General features: G+C 44.9%; 1 protein-coding gene across 4 annotated transcripts in view; it reads left to right on the plus strand.

The window, feature by feature from the left end:
* LOC142765398 (uncharacterized) overlaps positions 1–19659 on the plus strand; it is a 197419-nt gene that overhangs the window by 52048 nt on the left and 125712 nt on the right. For all 4 annotated transcript variants that reach the window (XM_075866299.1, XM_075866298.1, XM_075866297.1 and 1 more), the window contains exons 5-8: positions 1547–1591; positions 8301–8348; positions 11113–11160; positions 13930–13965. In XM_075866299.1, the coding sequence (XP_075722414.1) occupies positions 1547–1591; positions 8301–8348; positions 11113–11160; positions 13930–13965 (177 nt within the window). The remainder of the gene's footprint in view (positions 1–1546; positions 1592–8300; positions 8349–11112; positions 11161–13929; positions 13966–19659) is intronic.

Below are 19659 nucleotides of genomic sequence, written 5' to 3' on the forward strand. Positions count from 1 at the left end.
ACCTTGACTTTGATGGCGCTTCAGTTATGGAAACAAAAACGAATCAAGGAAGAAGGCTCTCGATTTAGTCTTCGCGTATTGAGACCACGGCTGCGAAGATGAAGTGCCCACTGGAAACAGTGACTCCAGTATACGTTCAAGGCCTGTAAAGAACGACGTAAAGTGAAAGCTATTGCCTTAATAAGAAGACTTGGCGACACTTTCATAAACCAAAGCAGAATCCACTCAAGTGAGGGGACACGTTTCTTTTCCACCATGGCCCTGTAACATTGTACATTACTTCTTTCCTACAGTGATTGGCTGCCCAGCCACTGAGTCCCACCGTGGTCCATACTCTGAAGTTTGCAACATACGCAGAGCTTCCCATAGCGTACTTTTGCCAAAAATGCCTTAGAACTCAAAAAAGAAGCCCATCTGAGTGTGTTAGCAATGACGAGAGCTCCTAGGGCAGCTGGCTTCGTCAGTCAAGTTGGCTGGCTGCAAAAGAAAGATAAGGCTCACTATAGTCTGCTCCTGAGTAAACTTAACTGACCGCTTCATAAGCTGTTGGTTTTAATGACCAGATATTCGTTTTTATTTTTTCAACACCAGATGAGCAGGAGATGGGTGTTTCTACAACTTTGGGAAAGCTAATTGCATTTCGTTAGAAAAGTGCATTTAATTGAAGGCTTCAAAATCTGATTTTTAAAATACCACCTTGGGTTGCACTGTGTTGTATAATTTTTACCAATATGTGAAATTACCTATACGCTGACCTCTGATTTTTTAGCAATATGAAGAGCACTGCTCGCAAAGCCTGTTCTACATTCTCAATAGCCTTGTTTTCAATTTAAGGTGTGCAATAACATTTCATTGTCTCAACAGCCAATCATGAGCCATGTGTTCTCTTTTCAATATTTGCCAGTCTACATTGCGTCCACAAGCGTGGAAGCTGTGCATCTATTTCCTCGGTAAACCAACTTCTCGATAACTTCATTGAGTGCGCTCATACTCTAGGACAAGAAATATTGGCGCCAGAATAAGGAAATACGCATATGAAGTGTTAACGAAGATGCTTATTCACTGATTAAGGCAGAACGTATACTTAAGAAGGCACACTATAAACTGCCTTCGAAAAAGGAAAACAAAATCCACAACACATCATCGAGAGTAACCCTGTTAAACGGAAGACTCAATAACAGCGCTAGCAACGTGAATACTATCGCCACGGAGATAAGTACAACGTCAATAGGCAGCGCTTATCACTTAAAAAAAAACAAACGTTGCAGTAATAAAACACTGCTAAAAGCTTCGTACTAAGGACATACATCATTTGTGATTAAAATCGTCTTTTTTGTCTTCATTATGAGTTTGTTCATTATAAAAAATAGGCGTGCCGCTATGTGTAGACAAGCTATAGAATGCGCCTTTGAACAAAGTCGGCAACTGCGTAGTCACCATTGCTTTTATTCGACAAAATTTATAGACATCCAATTTTTGATGAGAGCACTCTGGTTGTTGGGCTATTGTGTAAAACCTATTAGCTTTTGTGGTGTCCTTTTTCCAGCATGGACCGCCCTTAAGTCCTGGAATGGCCCTACGTTACAGTCCGGTAAGTCTGCTCTGAAGTAGCACTAATCATTCGGCGAGTTCGTGCGAATACATAGGTATTAAAGAGCGCTACAAGGCAGCCTACAGATTATTGTTCACATTAACACAATCACCAACAAGTTATGTAGTCGTCCACTCTTCTTCCTTCACGTTTAAATTACAATTACTTCTGTTAACAACCCCGATACCTTCTTTGGAAACATTGTGTGTTAGTTCTTGCCACTATTGTGTCTAACAAAAAAAACTAGCTCTAAAAATTCTCCAGTCCTTCATTCATTCGTAGCGAGGGTTCCGTTATGACATATTTGATGATTTAAGGTATTATGCGAGTTGTGATTGAACAACGGCCAGCTCTTAATACCACCACGGGCTCCGTTACGCCAACAGGCGCAAAAAAGAGTGTTTCAGGCTCGCCGTCATGGCGGCTGGTGGTACTGAACCCCACGTATAAAAGCACGTATATGCCCCATATTGCATACGCGGAGATGACCGCCGCGAAAGCTCAGTTGGTAGATCAACCAACGCCTTCTTTCAAAGTTGCGGTGAAGTCTCTGCCCGCGTCATCAAGTTATCTTTTCGTCCGCTTTCCTTTCACAACATATACATTGAATTTACTACTAAACACGTGCCCTATACATGCCTTGGTAACCTTGGATATTCGAAGTAATATAGTGTCTACCAAAGAAAGACAAGCCTCTATAGTTTCCACTTTCCTTTTTTCACATCATCATAATCCTCCTCCTCCTCCTCATCATCATCATCAGCAGCAGCAGCCTGACTACGTCCACTGCAGGACAAACGCCTCTCCCATGTTCCGCCAGTTAACTCGGTCCTGTGCTTGCTGCTGCCAATTCATACCCGCAAACTTTTTAATATCATCTGCCCAATTAAACTTCTGCCTCATCTGCCCACTTAACCTTCTGTCTCCCCCTAACCCGCTTGCCTTCTCTGAGAATCCAGTTAGTTACCCTTAATGACCAGTGGATATCCTGTCTACGCGCTACATTGCCGGCCCGTGTCTATTTTCTGTTCTTGATTTCAACTATGGTATCTTTACCCCCGCTTGTTGCCTAATCCACTCTGCTCTCTTCTTGTCTTGTAAGAATACACCTGCTTTTTTTCTCTCCATTGCTCGCTGCTTCCTCTCCGATTTAAGTTTAACCCTCTATATAAGTCGCCAGGTTTCTGCTCCATAGCTGAGTGCCGGCAGGATACAGCTGGTGTATACCTTTTTCTTGAGGGATAGTGGTAATCTACCTGTCGTGAATTGAGAGTGCTTGACAAATGTGCTCCACCCCATTCTTATTCTTCTAGTTTCTTCAATCTCGTGGTTCGGCTCTGCGCTTATTACCTGCGCTAAGTAGACAAAGTGTTTTATAACTAGAAGTGGACTATTACCTATCTCGACGCTCTGCTTTCTTCCGAGGTTGTTGTACATTACTTTCGTTTTCTGCAAATTATTTTGAAGACCCACCTGTCTGCACTTCTTGTCTAACTCTGTAATCATGAGTTGCAATTCGTCCCCTCAGTTACTCAGCAATGCAATGTCATCGGTGAAGCGCAGGTTACTAAGGTACTCTTCATTACCTTTTATCCCTAACTGTTCCCATTCTAGGCCTCAGAAAACCTCCTGTAAGCACGCGGTAAATAGCATTGGGGAGATTGTATCCCGCTGCCTTACACCCTTCTTGATTGGTATTCTGCTGCTTTCTTTATGAAGCACTATGGTAGCAGTTGATTCCGTGTTGATTTCTTCCAGGATGTTTATATATGCTTCATCGATGTCCTAATTCCGAAGTGTCTGCATGACTGCTGATATTTCTACTGAATCACATGCCTTCTCCTAATCTATGAAGGCTATGTATAGTGGTTGAATATATTCTGAGCATTTCTCTATTACCTGATTGATTGTATAAATGTGGTCGATTGTTGAGTAGCCTGTTCGAAATCTGGCTTGTTCTTTTGGTTGACTGAATTATAAAGTTTTCTTAGCTCTGTTAGCAATTACCTCGGTAAAAAGCTTGTATACTACGGAGAGCAAGCTGATCGGCCTGCAATTCTTCAAGTCCTTGTCATCTCCTTTAAGATGTAATAAGATGATGTTAGCATTCATCCAAGACTCTGGTACTCTTCCCGTCAGGAGACACCTCGTAGACAGGGTGGCTAGTTTTTCTAACACCATCTGTCCTCCATCTTTCAGCAGATCTGATGTTACCTGATCCTCACCAACTGCTTTACCTTTTTGCATGCTCTTCAAGGCTTTTCTGGCTTCTATCATCACTAGCGGGGTGTCATCTGGGTTACTGCTAGTTCCCATAGTATTAAGGTCATGGTTGTCCCGGTTACTGTACAGATCTCTGCAATACTCCTCCGCTATTTTAACTATGTTAACCATATTGGTAATTATTTTGCCTTCTTTGTCCCTTAGTGCATACATTCAATTTTTGCCTATCTCAATTTTCTTCTTCAGTGCTTTGACGCTTCCTCCGTTTTTCAAAGTGTGTTCAATTATCTCAAGCTTATACCTTCTTACGTTGGTTATCTAACGCTTATTAATCAACTTCGAAAGCTCTGCCAGTTCTTTTTTGTCTGTTGGACTTGAGGCTTTCATGCTTTGAAGCTTCTTAATAAGATTCTTCATTTTCTAGGAAAACTTGCCAGTGTCCTGTCTAACTACCGTGCCTCTAACTACCACTGCACACTCCTTAATGATACTCATCAGATTATCAATCATTGTATCTACGCTCAGGTTGGTTTCTTCAATAAGAGCCGAGTACCTGTAAGCGAGACTCTGAACTCCTGTACTTTTCCTCTCAGTGCTAGCCAATGATTAGATTCTTGTGTATCAGTTTCTGTCGTTCCTTCTTCAAGTCTAGGCGAATTCGAGACCGTACCATTCTATGGTCACTGCATTGTACCTTGCCAACCGTTTCCACATCCTGCACGATGCTTGGGTGTGCACTCATTATAAAGTCTATTTCGTTTTTATTTTCGCCTGTAGGTCTCCTTCATGTCCACTTAAGGTTTCCTTGTTTTTGGTAGAAGGTATTCAAAATCCGTAAATTATTGCGTTCTGCGAATTCTACTAGTAGCTCTCCTCTGGCGTTTCTAGTACCGATGCCATAATCTCCTACTGCCTGTCTCCAGCCTCCTTCTTCCCGACCTTTCCATTAAAGTCTCCCATGAGTATAGTATATTGTGTTTTTACTTCACTCATCGCCGATTCCACTTCTTCGTAAAAGCTTTCAACTGGAGCGTCATCAAGGCTGGTTATAGGCGCGTAAGCCTGTATTACTTTCATACTGTATCCCTTATTGAGTTTAATTAAAATACCTACCGGCATTTCATCAATGCTATGGTATTCCTCTATGTTGCCAGCTATGTTTCTGTGAATTAGGAACCACACTTCCAGTTGTATTCTGTCAGCCAAGCCCCGATAGCAAAAGTCGTGCCCATTCAGTAGCACCGTATAGGCCTCATCTGTCCTCCTAACCTCACTGAGCCTTATTATATCCCATTTAACACCCTCTCGCTCCTCAAATAATACAGCCAGACTTGCGTCACTAGATAAGATTCTAACGTTAAACGTTGCCAAGTTCAGGTTCAAATGGCGGCCTGTCCGGTTCCAGAGATTCTTAGCACCCTCTGACCGCCGCCGTGGTCAGTACCTTCACAGCTGCTGGGAACTGAGGGCCGGGAAGTAATTGACGTATGCATGTGGGAGGTAGTGGACAGATACTGCACCAGAGTGGCCAATCCTTCTCTGGTGAGGGAGTGCGTTACCAGTGGTGGCCACCGCTAAGGCCGCACCCCAGGCCTCTTAATGCAGTTCCATCACCACACGGATCTTTTTTATCCGGTTGGGAATCACTTGGCACTGCAATTCGAACCACGAACATTTGCATGCGAGGTGGATGCTCTAACCACTACGCCATCGCTGCTGCCTATTCATATCAGGGGCCTCGTTTTCATGACATCCGGGATGCTTTAAGGTAATATGCGGGGGTTTACTAATCAGCTTCCAGCTTGTAATAGAATGATGTGCAATGTGACGCCAACAGGCTGAAAAAAGCGTGTTTCGGATTCGCCTTCATAGTTCTGGTAGTGCTAATTGGTACTCTGACATTTGAAAGCATGTAGTTCATGATCATAATCATTGTCATTTCCTTGGCACCGCCCCGCACCTCTCGCGCAGCTCATGCATAGCTAGAGCTACGCGAGAACAGAACGAGCTCACGGACCTGGCTTCTTGGACTCTGGCAGCCACCACGGCTCCACTGCAGGCCTAAATAAAGTGGCGAGAATGGCACGGTCACTTCGGCCGCCTTCACAACATCTTGTCACGTCTATCTTTGCGCTCACCGCTATATTGTTGACCCGGAGAACGCGCCCATCGAGGGGCCATAGGGTTAAATGTTTCCGTGACTCTGCCCGCCATTGCCGCCGTTCCAATCGACCAACCTCAATGTATATTTTATGCAGCTCGGCGCCGTTCTTGCGGTGAATCACGTCACAGACCAGCCGCTGATGCACAACATTATTCTCTACGTCCTTCTGGTAGAACTGCGCCATTTCGCTACCACGTCAAGTTCCAGCTGGCAGCCACATGACGACCTCTGCTCTGCGGTGTTGGTCTTCTACAGCCTTAATTATCACTCGCTTTGGAGGACCCGCTACTTTCCGGTTTTCCGGGAGTCACAGCGAGGCGTATCAAGCGGCCATCATCTCTGCCTTGATCAAGACTTCACACTTCCCTAGCAACGTCACCTACAACCCCTCGTCCGGCTACTTGCAACGCGAGTCTCACGTCCGACTGTTCATCCGACGATTGTCAGGACATTCGTGCGGCATGCGATTAGTCAGCCACGAGGTACGTTTTTCACCGTCCTCGGCCGACAATACTGTAGGCATACTTGCAACCCGCTCGTCTTGGCCGGCTTCCATGGCCCACAACACCTATGACGAGTCAGTCGAGTCAGTCTCCATGACAGCAACCTCGCTGCACGCCCTGGAGCCTTCCACAGACACTGTCATCATTCGACTTGTCATCGACCAACCCGAACATTTATGCAATGTGATGCTCTGTCTGATTTGTAAGCAGCAACCAGCCCCACCCTCACAGTCTCTCGCAGCTGAAGTTGAAGCAACGAGCCATCTACCACAGCCAAACTTCCGAGACACTGCGACTATTGCCGACGGTCCTGATGACGACGTGCCTGGTCCGCTTGTGTCACAGCAGACCACACATGTAACGCCAGCTGTACAGGCAACCACCTGCAATACCGACCTGCGCACAAACCCACATGCGCCGACTACTGATGGTGTTTTCTCAAGTTAAGGTGCACCCGCCCACTGAGCCTCCTCCAGAGTCCACACTTCCTGGATCACATGGCACGCCTTCTACCGAGTTCTTGGCGGAAACTGTGGGCCAACAGGCATGCAACTGTAATATAGGCAGGCCCTTTTACAAGCCGTATACGTCATTCACCTGTACCCGACGCGTACAATGCTACTTGCCTACTGCCAACGTACACGGTCAAGTTCATTGATATGCAGATACCGCTCAAGTGACGACATCTGCGTACCAACATCGACGTCAGCGCTGCGCACGCCCGCGAAAGCACCGTCGAAGCCTTTGCCTGTCAACGGGTGGTCTGCTAGACTTCACTACGCCACTTCTCGTTGCTTTGCGCGCAGGGGCCACATCGGCGTTTGTACACCCTCCCTCGAATCTCCCTCAAGGCGCCTTTACCTGCAATGCCCACAAGCGAGACCCTGCGCTCTCCTAGCTTGCCCCGGCGGGTCATCCTGTCACCCACTTGTGTACAAATACAGTGACCCGACGCTAACTTCATTCATTGCGCAACTCCCAGTGTCTCCCACCAGAGACCCACTGGTTCCCGATGCTCACTTGAAGTTGACAACCTGAACTTCCTAAAAGGGCACCTTGAGTATTGTAGTTCACATATGTAGGCTCTTTCTATCACTTTCTTTCTTGTATGCACTTCAATATAGCCCAGAGTGCTGAGAAGGGAGCCCTGCAGTGCATGATCCGCATCATTATTGTTTTCTTGGCCACCACACTACGTCTCTCGCACAGATAATGCATAGCTAGAGCTGTGCGAGAACATATCGAGCTCACGTACACGATGTGCTGGGCGCTGGCAGCCACGGCAGCTCCGAAGGGGCGAGATGGGCACAGCCACTTCGGCCGCTTCATGGCGTATTCGCACGGCTGTTTCTTTTCTCGCCACACACACACACACACACACACACACACACACACACACACACACACACACACACACACACACACACACACACACACACACACACACACACACACACACACACACACACACACAAAACATTATATATATATATATATATATATATATATATATATCTTTAGCAATCAAGTGTACGGTGAGATGGCCTCTTTGGTAGCTCAGTTCGTAGAGCATCGGAGGCGTTGTTTGATGGTGGTGGCTCAGCCCCTGAACGGGGCAAGTTGTCTTTTTATTCAATTTTCTTTCTTAACAGTTAAAATATGTTTGCTAATAATACCATTTCCTATACCTTATTTGGTATTATTCTCTGTTATATCACGTAGTACTTTTCAATTGGTATTCTTTTAAATAAGAATTCAGTCAAGTGAAATACTATTCGCGTATTCCTGGCTTTTTACCTGCCTGCTATCTTCTTTTTAGCCTGCCAGCCCCTTGACATTCGACAGTGTCCTGCGTTTACCACCAACGGCAAGTATTTTATTGTAATGAAAACTACGTCACACTCGTTAAAATGTGCGCTCTTTCGTGATAGCTAGGTAAATGAAGTTTATTCTATATGTAAAATAGATCTATATTCATAACACTTCAGAACGATGGCGGAAAGAACAGTGACAACTTTAGCACGCAAGTTAAAGTGGAGTGTCTGGTAAGCCATTTTACAAAAACAGCGGTGTCACCGCAATAACCACAAGTTTTTTCGCATTTATTATTTCAAAATGCGTAATTAGGTGAGCGAAGTGTATGTAGGAGAGCATTGTGCGTGAGAAAATGCAGCATCAATGCTACCATAACATCACTACTTTACTAAACTTTGTTTTTCCCATTTGCAAAATTCGTGCTTGTTTTGCTGCACATCCAACTGTCTTAATTATTAAGCGCAAAGGGCTTCACGGTGGCACTTTGCTGTTGGAAGGAGCAGTGTTCCCTGTCTAAGAAAACGGCGACTCCACATAAACTGCTAATGCATGATACAATGTAGAATCATGAGAGAAATGACGGAGAAATAGTTTTCGCCAAGCTGGATCGGCGCCTTGAAAATATCTCTCTTCGCTCGCCGAAATGCATGAATGAATGCCCCCTTCGTCAGAAAAAGCCAACTTTTTAGGGGTTTCACTCTGCCCTAAGTTCGACGCATACTGTAAAGAAGTCGATGTTTTCTTTTATGTTACCGTATGTTTTATTTTCCATTGCCAACTATGTGACAATGGCGTTACATGTAATTTTTTTTTTCATTTAATCGTGGCGCATATACTCAAGATTAACAGTGCACCCCTTCTTCCAGGTATAGTGCAGGAAATTGTAGTGGCCCAGCAGAAAAACAACTTATATTTAACAGTGTGGAATGCATTTACATTGAGCAAATACCTAGGAATACGTTGTGCAGTAGCCGACAATCAGGACAAAGAACAACACTGGCTACTCTGCCGGAGATTCTCCAAAAACTACCACAAGCGCTTACTAGCCAAAGAATGCGGTAAGGCGAACATGGTACTTATACTGGAACTCTTAATGTGCCACAACTCTCCTTTTTGAAAGGCACACATTTTGAATACGTAATCAGCGTGCTTATAAAAGCGCCTAACAATTTACCCAGACAAAAGCACACTGAGCTAGAACTGAAAATAAAGTCTGGATATTGCTGGTGCTCAGGAGTAGAACACGGTGGATAAATCGGCCACCGCTCGTATCGCCTTCTAAATTTATGAACCTATTTTGCTTCCACGTGGATGTTTTTACCGAGCTGCAAGCAAAGAAACGTACATGTGAGTAGCATTGGACGCATGAATTTTCTATGTTATGATCATTGCAAGAACAGCTGCAAAGTACTCACTACACCGAAATTCCTCGTCTCGGCTCAGCAAAGTTCCCAATGCGCCTACGTAAGGCAGCTTGGAAATCTACGCGGCAGTTGACATGGTTGAAGTTTTAGTGCCGATCATGATAATATGTGTTTAGGATATGATCATAGATGATGTCATAGAGCGGAACGCTTTGCAACTGGTGAGCCTTTCAAACACTCACACGTTTTACAAATCATATGTTTTAACAGCAGCTGCTCTTCGACAGTGTTACATTTTTTTACACTTTAGCTGGTGGTTTCTTGAAAAAAGACGTTTTGTGAGTACAGCGGCTTACTATTTTAGCACAGCTGCAGTTTTCTGCTGCTTACAACTAACTGGTTGCGCTTGGTGACATAGTCACGTGCAAGAATAGTGTTCCTGCAGCCGGAAGTTTCTGGAACAAACCTCGTAAGGAGATTGCGAGACAATCAGCATTAAAGAAATTCATGTTGAAGCTCAATTGTACGGGCACATAATGTGCCATTATCCCCAATACTCCCAATAATGGCAGTTTCTTTAAGTGGCAGGAATTTTTTGATCATGTACTCATAATCTAGAACATTATGTGCTTCGTATGTTACCATATAAACAATGTAAATAGGAGACCAGGTATCAGCGACTTTATTTATGGCATTGTCATAGCATGCGATCAATGTCATGTTACGCAGAACTACATACCCAGTAGCTCTGATGGATCACGTTTGTGATGCGCTGTAGTCGTTGTCGTCCCCTTTCTATGCGATACAGGTTCAGATGGGCGGGAGCAGAGGCTCAGTGCCTGTGATGTACCAGAATGGCGAACTACTACTGTCACATTCGTTACCTTTCAATATGATGAATTTTTGATGGTAGAAACGAAGGCTTAATGGCCATGATGTCCCAGATATGCACCACGCTACTCTCATGCCATAAGTATTACAGATGGTGTATTAACAAGTTGGTGAAATCACATAATTACTTTTTTCGCAACAGTCTTGAGACAACTTTGGAATAAACTAAAGCATCATTGAAATTACGTATGCCATCTCTTTCACAGAACAAATACTTCATCTTTAAGGACGTTCATGTTTTGTAAACGGAATAAATGGCTACTTACAAAACAGAATCGAACGTGTAAAATTCTCATACTATTGTTCTAAAGAGCAAACAATTTTGGGATATGCAAGAAGCAGCTGTGTGAAATCTACCCCAGACAGTGCTCTTGTACAATCTCGCCAACAGGCCTGTTACTATAGCTCAGTTATAAATGATTTAGCGCCATAGCTGCTTGGTTTTGAGTGTGCTTCACTCAAATATTGCTCCTTGATAAACATGTTGGTAAAGTATGTTCAGGCTGTGAAACTGTTTGTATATATTGCTTATTTTCGAGGGCTCTTCCTTGCCTTTTTCAGCCTCCAGCCCCCGCAGGCCATGGAGGTGGAAGTCCTCATTTAAGGGAGGTAAGTAATACAATGATTGTGGAGTTTTTATTACTGCAAACCATAATATAGTTATGAAAAATGCGGTAGAAGATTGCTTTGCAACTTTTGATCACTCGATGTGCTTTAACAAGACGTAAACCTAATAAGCATCCAGGCATTTAGCATTAGGCCGAATTTAGCATCGAATTGAAGGCGCATTGGCGATGATGCCATAAATTTTTCTTGTGTGGCCTCATACCTTTTACCCGAGGTTCAACTATTTCTTTGAAGAAAATGGCACCACTGCCATTATCTTTCGACGATGTCATTGGCGTCGCGAATTCTGCGCGACCATTTCAGAAACCGTCATATCTTGATGTCTTGCTTCCAAAATAACTTTTCTGCAATACCACTGGTATTATGATCCGAAACTAGTTGTGATGAGTAAGAGAAAACTTTCTCATCAAAGACATCGGTTCGCAGGGCGCAGATATGACTGTTTGCATACTGTCCACCTTCTTCTTTGGCGGATGATGGTCCTGGGAGAGTTCACCCCATTTTTGTGTTATTGGATATAAATGCCCAGTTATTCGACACCCAACGCACTTCGTTGTTAATTCGCGTTACTTTCTACAATTTCACTGGTCCAATCAGAATATATACTCCGGGTTCAGGGGTAATACTAAGGAAAAGAACTGTATCCGCCGATGGTGTACCTTTTGCCAATGATGAGTTTGTAAAGTTTATTCGTCGTTCAAGATGCAGTGATGTCACCGACCACGAAAGGAACGACGACACCTCCTATCTGCACGAAAGTGTTTTCTAGTTAACTCCGAAGCATAACGCTGACACGCTGAGAACTTTCGCGCGTCAAGTAATTGGCAGTCGCTGATGTTCAAATTAGAGTATGAAAAGGTTCGACGAAAGTGAAGGAGTCATGCCGTTGTAGCGACACATAGCAGCATCAGAAGCACTTTCGGCTTCTGAACGTGCACTTTCAGTTGCCCCGCGATACGTATTGTAGATGCATATGCAAAGCATGCAAAGATGCATATGCAAAGCCTGCAAAGATGCAAGCATGTTTGCATGCTTTGATCTCTACACTGTGGTGGCATTCTCCTGCCAGCTGTCCTTTGGTGGTAAACTTGTAAACGACCATCTACTGTGAGCTTATTGCGCTTCTATCCTATGCTGAGGTGGCTATGAATTCTTCAGTATTATCGCCAGTTGCCATACGAAACACAGGACGCAGATAAAACGCTTGATTTATAGTGAAGATAATTGGCAGCTGGAGGTGACAGAGGCTTGTGAAAGTTTTCAGTGATATCACTGCAACTGCTCATGAGATCTGGAGTCGAAATCTTTGCGCTTCTCTTGGAATAATCCACTTAGATTCGAAGATATAAAGCAGGCGACTGATCTTCTCTTACGAAGTTTAGGTACAGCTGGCATTCGTTAAAATAAACTTGACCCCCGACTTTCCTATTTGTATTAACTAGAATGTCTGCCCGAATCATTTGCAATCATACCTCATTCAGCATGACAGCGTATGACGTATCTCTCATAAGGTTCACGAGAACCCTCTGATTGTCTCGAACCTCGTCGTAAATTTTCCCGTAAGGTCACAATGTTGCTCCACGACTGAACAGATTTCTAGGTGCGGAGCCATTCTAGATGTTCATGCTGAATACACTTTGACTTTCATAACCATTGTTTAAGTATGTTAAGGGCGTCTCGGTGTGATGAATCTGTAGCTTGTATGCCGGCTACGGCTACAGAAATGGCTGCGGTGGCCTTGGGTATAAAACCCACGTATTGATCAATCAGCTCATGCCAGGATCATTACCACAGCTGAAAGGTCTTCCCATATAACAGTCTTCATTGTGTTCCTTTTTCGTGACATAGCATGCGTTGAATTGGATTACAAAAAATGTGGAGACCTCCGTGGGCATCATTGGTAAAGTTAAGGATGCGGACAGCGCTGCCTTGTCTCGGCTGCTTGCGAACGCTGTTGTCGCTCTTTTGAGTAGCACATTTGCAGGCTTTTACTCTCGGCACGCTCCTTGGGTCGTCGAGATGATCCAGGTCGTAGCCCCATGGGAATGAATGAACGAGGGTTTGTTGTTGGCAATGCATTGAAACGGGCCAGAAGAACATAGCATGTCGGAAGAAACTAATTTTCTGAATGAAAGGAGATCGAATCAACAATTTTGAATCTTTTCACGGTTGTTTGACCTCTGCAAGAAGAGTAAATTAAGTTTTTTTTACTTTCCGTCCCTCTCTTACGCATGCTGACTCAGAGGGTGCCAGTTAGATCCAGCCGCAGTGGTCGCGTTTTGGTGGAGGTTGAATGCTGAAGGCACGTGTGAAGGGAAATGTTAGCGAACGTTAAAGAACACCAGTTTCTTCAAATTTCCGCTTCCCCCAACATGGCTCATAATCGTATCGTGTTTTTTGCGATGATAAGCGTAACATAATATTGTCAGCATATTCCTTCACGTTCTTTCAAAGCCCGAGGCGGATTTGTTGTCTGCTTCAGTTGCAGTCGACAGCAGGCCTCGCAGGTAGAGATGTCTTTTCACACACGCCCTTATTTAAGTCAGATGAGTCAGCTCGTTTCATTCTTGGTTCAGCCGCGTTCAGCTGAATGAAACAGACCAATAAAATGTAACTAAATTATAAAATTGGGGCTTTTTAGAATATTGACAACTACTTCCCCATAAATGGGTTGGCTAAAGTTTAAAAATACTCTGAATAATAAAGATGGATACTTCATTGCAAACTTTTTATTGTTGTGGTACATTTCAGCCTGGACCTCCTGGCAACGTTCCTGCTGTCGGTCAGGTAGGTCTCTGGTTCTAATGAAACCACATGTTCATCGATGCAGATTGAACATCCTAGCTATTGTGTACATGGTATACAATGCCAACCAAAATTGTGTCACAAGTTGAGACAGAAAGTTTGCTATTAACATGATATGATGTATTCAATGGTTTCTGTATTGTTCTTGGTGTGGTAGTGGGGTGAAATGAGTGACTGCGTGCAATGTTGCTTGAAGCACTTTATATCACAACACTTATCTGCTACTCAGAATACTTGCTGTTGAATCACACTCAGACCAGAATTACCTGCTTATTTGTATCATGGTCAATCTTTCACTGACGCATAACGGTAGTTTTTCTTTAACAGCCAGTGACACTGACGTCCGCACCCAGATATCTGAAAAAAGAGCTCTTTGACGTAACCGCGTTATTAGAGAGTTCTCGCATAGCGTACACTAAGCTACTAATTAAGGGCTACCCATAAGCTTTCGTTGCACTTGTCACACCTTTTCAAATAAAACTTGTGTAAAACTTCGCATATATATAAATATCTATATATATATATATATATATATATATATATATATAAATCGCAGGTTCGGTTCCTGTTCATGGCAAGTTATCGTTTCACCCACTTTTCTTTCTTCATATTTCCATTACAATTGCGTCTACTAAATTACCCTATACATATTTTTGGCAAATATATATATATATATATATATATATATATATATATATATATATATATATATATATATATATATATATATATATATATATATATATATATATATAAGGGAAGTCAATTAGATACTCCGTGAGCAGTCACTACGTAGTTTATTTCGACATTCGACGAGAGGAATGCCTATGACACGTTGGCGCGAGGCGCGAGCTAGGGTTGCTTGGTTGTTGCTGCGACGCTGTCCGTATACCCGGCCAGCTCTTGCTCCTTCTGTCCGGACGCTGATACCGTGTTTGCCTTGCATTTATATTATAATGGCAAGTCTCTATGGCACCTGAAGTTCAGCCTCAAATGGTTTTTGTCACGCCTGATGGCGTTTAGGAATTCTGTTTCATGCCTTTCGGTCATTGCAACGCACCCACAACATTCGAGCGGATGATGAACAATCTTTTGCGTGACCCGAAGTGGAAAGCATGCATGCCTGTGCTGTTTAGATGGCTCAGTTATATTTTCTCCAGATTTTCCCACGCATCTCCGCAGACCAGAAGAAATACTACAGTGCCTAACAGACGCCAGTCTTCAGTTCGACCTGAAAAAAAAAAAAAACGCTGCTTCGGCGCAAGTCAGCGCCCCATCCTCGGCCATGTTGTTCCTAATGCGGTGTTGTTTCTGACACCGCCAAGCTTCGGGCAGTTCCAGAGTTTCCTAAACCAGCACCTCTGAAGGGTCTGCCAGCTTTCTTGGCCCTGCGCATATTTCCGCCCCTTACTCGGAATTTCGCGATGATCATTTATTCGGAATTTCGCGTTTACTGAACTTTTACAGAATGACTCAAAAAGTTACGCTTGGTCACCAGCCTGGGACGATGCCTTCAAAAAGTTGCGCCACCTGATAACCTCGCGGCCAATCTTGCGTCACTTCGACCCGACTGCTCCGACTGAGGTACACACCGATGCCAGCGGTGTTAGACTCGGCGCCATGCTCACGCAGCGCAAATCGGGATTCAAGAAGTACGTGGTCGCATACGCAAGCTGTATCCTCACCAATGCAAAGAGTTATTCTGTGACAAAGAAGGAGGGTGTAGCTAATGTTTATGCTCTAGGTAAACTTATACCGTACATATATGGTTAACCCTTCAACGTAGTCACCAATCACCATGCGCTTTGCTCTATCCACGTTGAAGAACCCCTCCAGCCGTTCAGCTCGCTGGGCTTTGCGGCTGCAAGAGTTTCATATGCATATTGTCTACAAGTCTAACTGACGTCACACTGATGCCGACATCCTATCGCGTTCACATGTGTCATCGGAAAGCTCTGCCTATCTATCTGTCGTGGACAAAACTGTCGCGTTTGCAGCAAACTGCCACATGGCGTCTGAGCAACGTAAGGATGGCTGGCTCAGCTTTCTTCTGCGATTCCTTTCAGACTCGTTGACTTCTAAATCTTCTCGAACATTGCGCCATCAAGCGGTTCAATTTGAGATTGGCGATAGCCTCCTTTATTGCAGGGATTACAAGTCTGACGGCCGAAAATATATACTGATCATATCTCGCAATCTTCGCGCTGCAGTATTTTCAGCTTTCCACGCTGACCCTCAGTGCGCACATGCGAACATCTTTAAAACATATTCTCGGCTTTCCTCCCGATATTATTGGCGAGACATGTACGCCTTTGTGCGTAAGTACATTCAGGCATGCCCGCAGTGCCAACGAAAACGAAAGCTCTGCGTGATCACACATCTGGTCCAATCCATCCAATTCCTTGCCAGCCAGGTCTTTCAACTGCAAAAGAGTCGATATGTATGGGCCTCTTCCTTTCACGGCTTCCGGAAACCGTTGGATTGTTGTCGCTGCCGACTAGTTGACGCGATAGGCCGAAACAGCTGCTTTTCCTGCTGCCACAGCACGTGACGTATCATCTTTAATACTGTGAACTTCGTTCTCCGTCATGGCGATCAGCGTGAACCTCTCAGCAACAGAGGATGTGTGTTCCTCTCCGAAGTCTTCAACGCACTCCTTGCCGAATGCCGTATCGTTCACCAGACGACCATCGTCTACTATCCCCAAACGAATGGCTTGACGGAAAGATTCAACCGTACCCTTGGCGACATGATATGTAAGTATGTTGCCTCAGACCACTCCGATTGGCACCTCATTCTGCCTTTTGCGACATACGCATACAACACTGCTTCACAGGCGACTACGGGCTTTTCGCCATTTTCCCTGTTATATGACCGATACATTTTCACCACCCTAGACACCATTATGCCTTATCACCCCAATTCCCCCGAGTTTACGTCCCTCTCTGAAGTTGCCCGCCACGGCGACGAATGCCGCAAGCTCACCCAGTCCTGCATAACCATCGACCAATGGAGACCAAAATCTCGGCGTGACTATAACAACCCGCATCCTATGTTACAGCTGTCCCTACAAGCCTTTCTTCGAAGCTTGTTTCAAAATACCAGGGACCCTGCAGCGTTATCTCGCAGACTTCACCTGTAAACCACATCGTTTAACCCGTTACGCCATCGACAGACCAGCGGTTTTGAGGTATTCTAACCATCCACGTACAGCGGTTGAAACCACATTACGAGCCACTCATACTCTGTTCTGCGTGGTCGTGAGAATAGCTCCTTTTCCGATGGGGGACGTTATGTAGTGAAGAGCAATGCCCATACTGCAGCGACATCGACACGTTGGCGAGAGGCGCGAGCCATGGCTGCCTGGTTTCTGCTGCGACGCCGCCCGTATATCCAGCGCCAGCTCTTGCTGCTTCAGTCCCGACCCTGCTACCGCTTTCACCTTGCATTATATATATATATATATATATATATATATATATATATATATATATATATACATATATATATATATATATATATATGTATATATGACGTAGGAAGGCAGTGACTGATGGTAGAGCATGAGGAGGAACAAGTCAGAATAGAATAAACATGGCGTATGAGCCAGGCCACGTCTCCCATTCATCATAGCGTCACACGAGTCGGCAGGGTGGAGACCTGCCAGCCCCTTCATCAGTCGCACATCATCGACAAGGTTCTCCGCAAGACACCCTGACCATAAATCAACTACCGAACAAGCACATAGCAGTACACATCGGCGAGCATCATGATGGAATCATCGACTGAACTTCCCATCCCCAGTACACCTCAGCAGCGGACGATGGACCTGTACAGGACTGGTTCGACCTGTTCGAGCTCCACGCTACCACTACATTATGGTCGGAACGGGATATGGTCGCCAACTTTACTGACTACGTCTCCGGTGAGGCCTTCGAATTCTATCTCAGCCACATATTTCAAAACGACAAGTCATGGGAAAAGATCAAACAAGAAATGATCATTTGGTTTAAAGAATAAAATGACGACTACCAAGAAGACTTGCTTATAACCCACCATCCACAGACAATCGCGCTCGGTCATCACAGTAAAAAGCAGTCTTCACGCGTGAACCCACCTCCTGCTTTTCCATCTCGTGGATCTTCGATCGCTCACAATGCCCACCTTCACTATGCACACCTTCACTATGATCGGAATAGAGCAGAGGAGCTCGCAGCGTACTCAGTTATGCCCGGGACCTACAGTTATGTTTCATGCACCAGAAGAGCTCGCATCATTCGTTGCATAGAAAGGCAGCCATTTCCAATTGGAATTTGACCGAACCACGCCTGTTGCAGCGTCGCCATTGAGAACTCAGCCATCTGAAAGCCCAGACATAGGAGGCTCGGAAGCGACTCTAACAGGTTGCCAGGTGCCAGAAGTCTACGAAATCAATGCTGTCGAAGGCGCTTGTGGTGTTCCTCCAGTCCAATCTGTCCAACCAACTTAGCTGCCTGAAAGGCGTTGCAACGGCTGCCGAATGGACACTACATCAATTTGTAAAGAAAACCGGCCTGATGTTCAAGAAGCGCTCCCATCTCAGCACGTTCCGATGCAACTGCAGCAACGCCAACAAAAGCGAGTTCAAGAATTCCAGACACCCCAACGGATACATCAACAAGGACGACGACGCAAAGCGAGCCTCTTAAAGCAATCTTAAAACGTGAAGCATATCCGCATAAGCTATCGGTGCCACAAACGCAAGACTGCGCCTACGAGATCAAGACTGCGCCTACAATTACAGCTCCGAAACCACTGTAAACGACGAAACAGACGAAAAGGCATCACCTGTAGAACGCGGAGACCAAGACATCACTCCGTCAGCCACGACCATCGCACTCGCAATCTGAAAGCACACCGTCTGTTCTCGCCACGACACATACTTCGACGCATGAGACATCCAACCTTTTAACGCTACAAGAACTCCCAGCCTTGTTCGTTTTTCACTAGTATCCAGTCTTTTTCATCCTCATTTTCCACGTCGAAGACATGGTTATGCTCTCCAGAACGCAACAGCCATCCTCGCCCACCTGAGGTCTCCTAGATGTCACTGGACTGCTGTTCCTGTGAACGTTTTTGTGCAAGTGCATGGAACTGCCGTGTTACGTGGAACTACCCCATTTTGTGATATTTTTTCCCTATGATGAGACACCACTTGTTCATGTTTCATAGTTTGTAGCTCACGCATTCTTTCGGGGGGAGGGGGAATCCTGTGACGTAGGAAGGCAGTGACTGATGGTAGAGGATGAGGAAGAAGAACTCAGAATAGAATAAACATGGCGTATGAGCCAGGCCACGTCTCCCATTCATCATAGCGTCACACACATCATCATCAGCCTGACTACGTCTACTGCAGGACAAAGGCCTCTCCCATGTTCCGCCAATTAACCCGGACCTGTGCTTGCTGCTGCCAATTTATACCCGCAAAATTCTTAATCTCATCTGCCCACCTAACCTTCTGTCTCCCCCTAACCCGCTTTCCTTCTCTGGGAATCCAGTTAGTTACCCTTAATGACCAGCGGTTATCCTCTCTACGCGCTACATGCCCGGCCCATGTCCATTTCCTCTTCTTTATTTCAACTATGATATCCTTAACCTCCGTTTGTCACCTAATCCACTCCGCTCTCTTCTTGTCTC

Source organism: Rhipicephalus microplus, chromosome 6 (genome assembly GCF_043290135.1).
Source record: "Rhipicephalus microplus isolate Deutch F79 chromosome 6, USDA_Rmic, whole genome shotgun sequence".
Taxonomy (NCBI): Eukaryota; Metazoa; Arthropoda; class Arachnida; order Ixodida; family Ixodidae; genus Rhipicephalus; species Rhipicephalus microplus.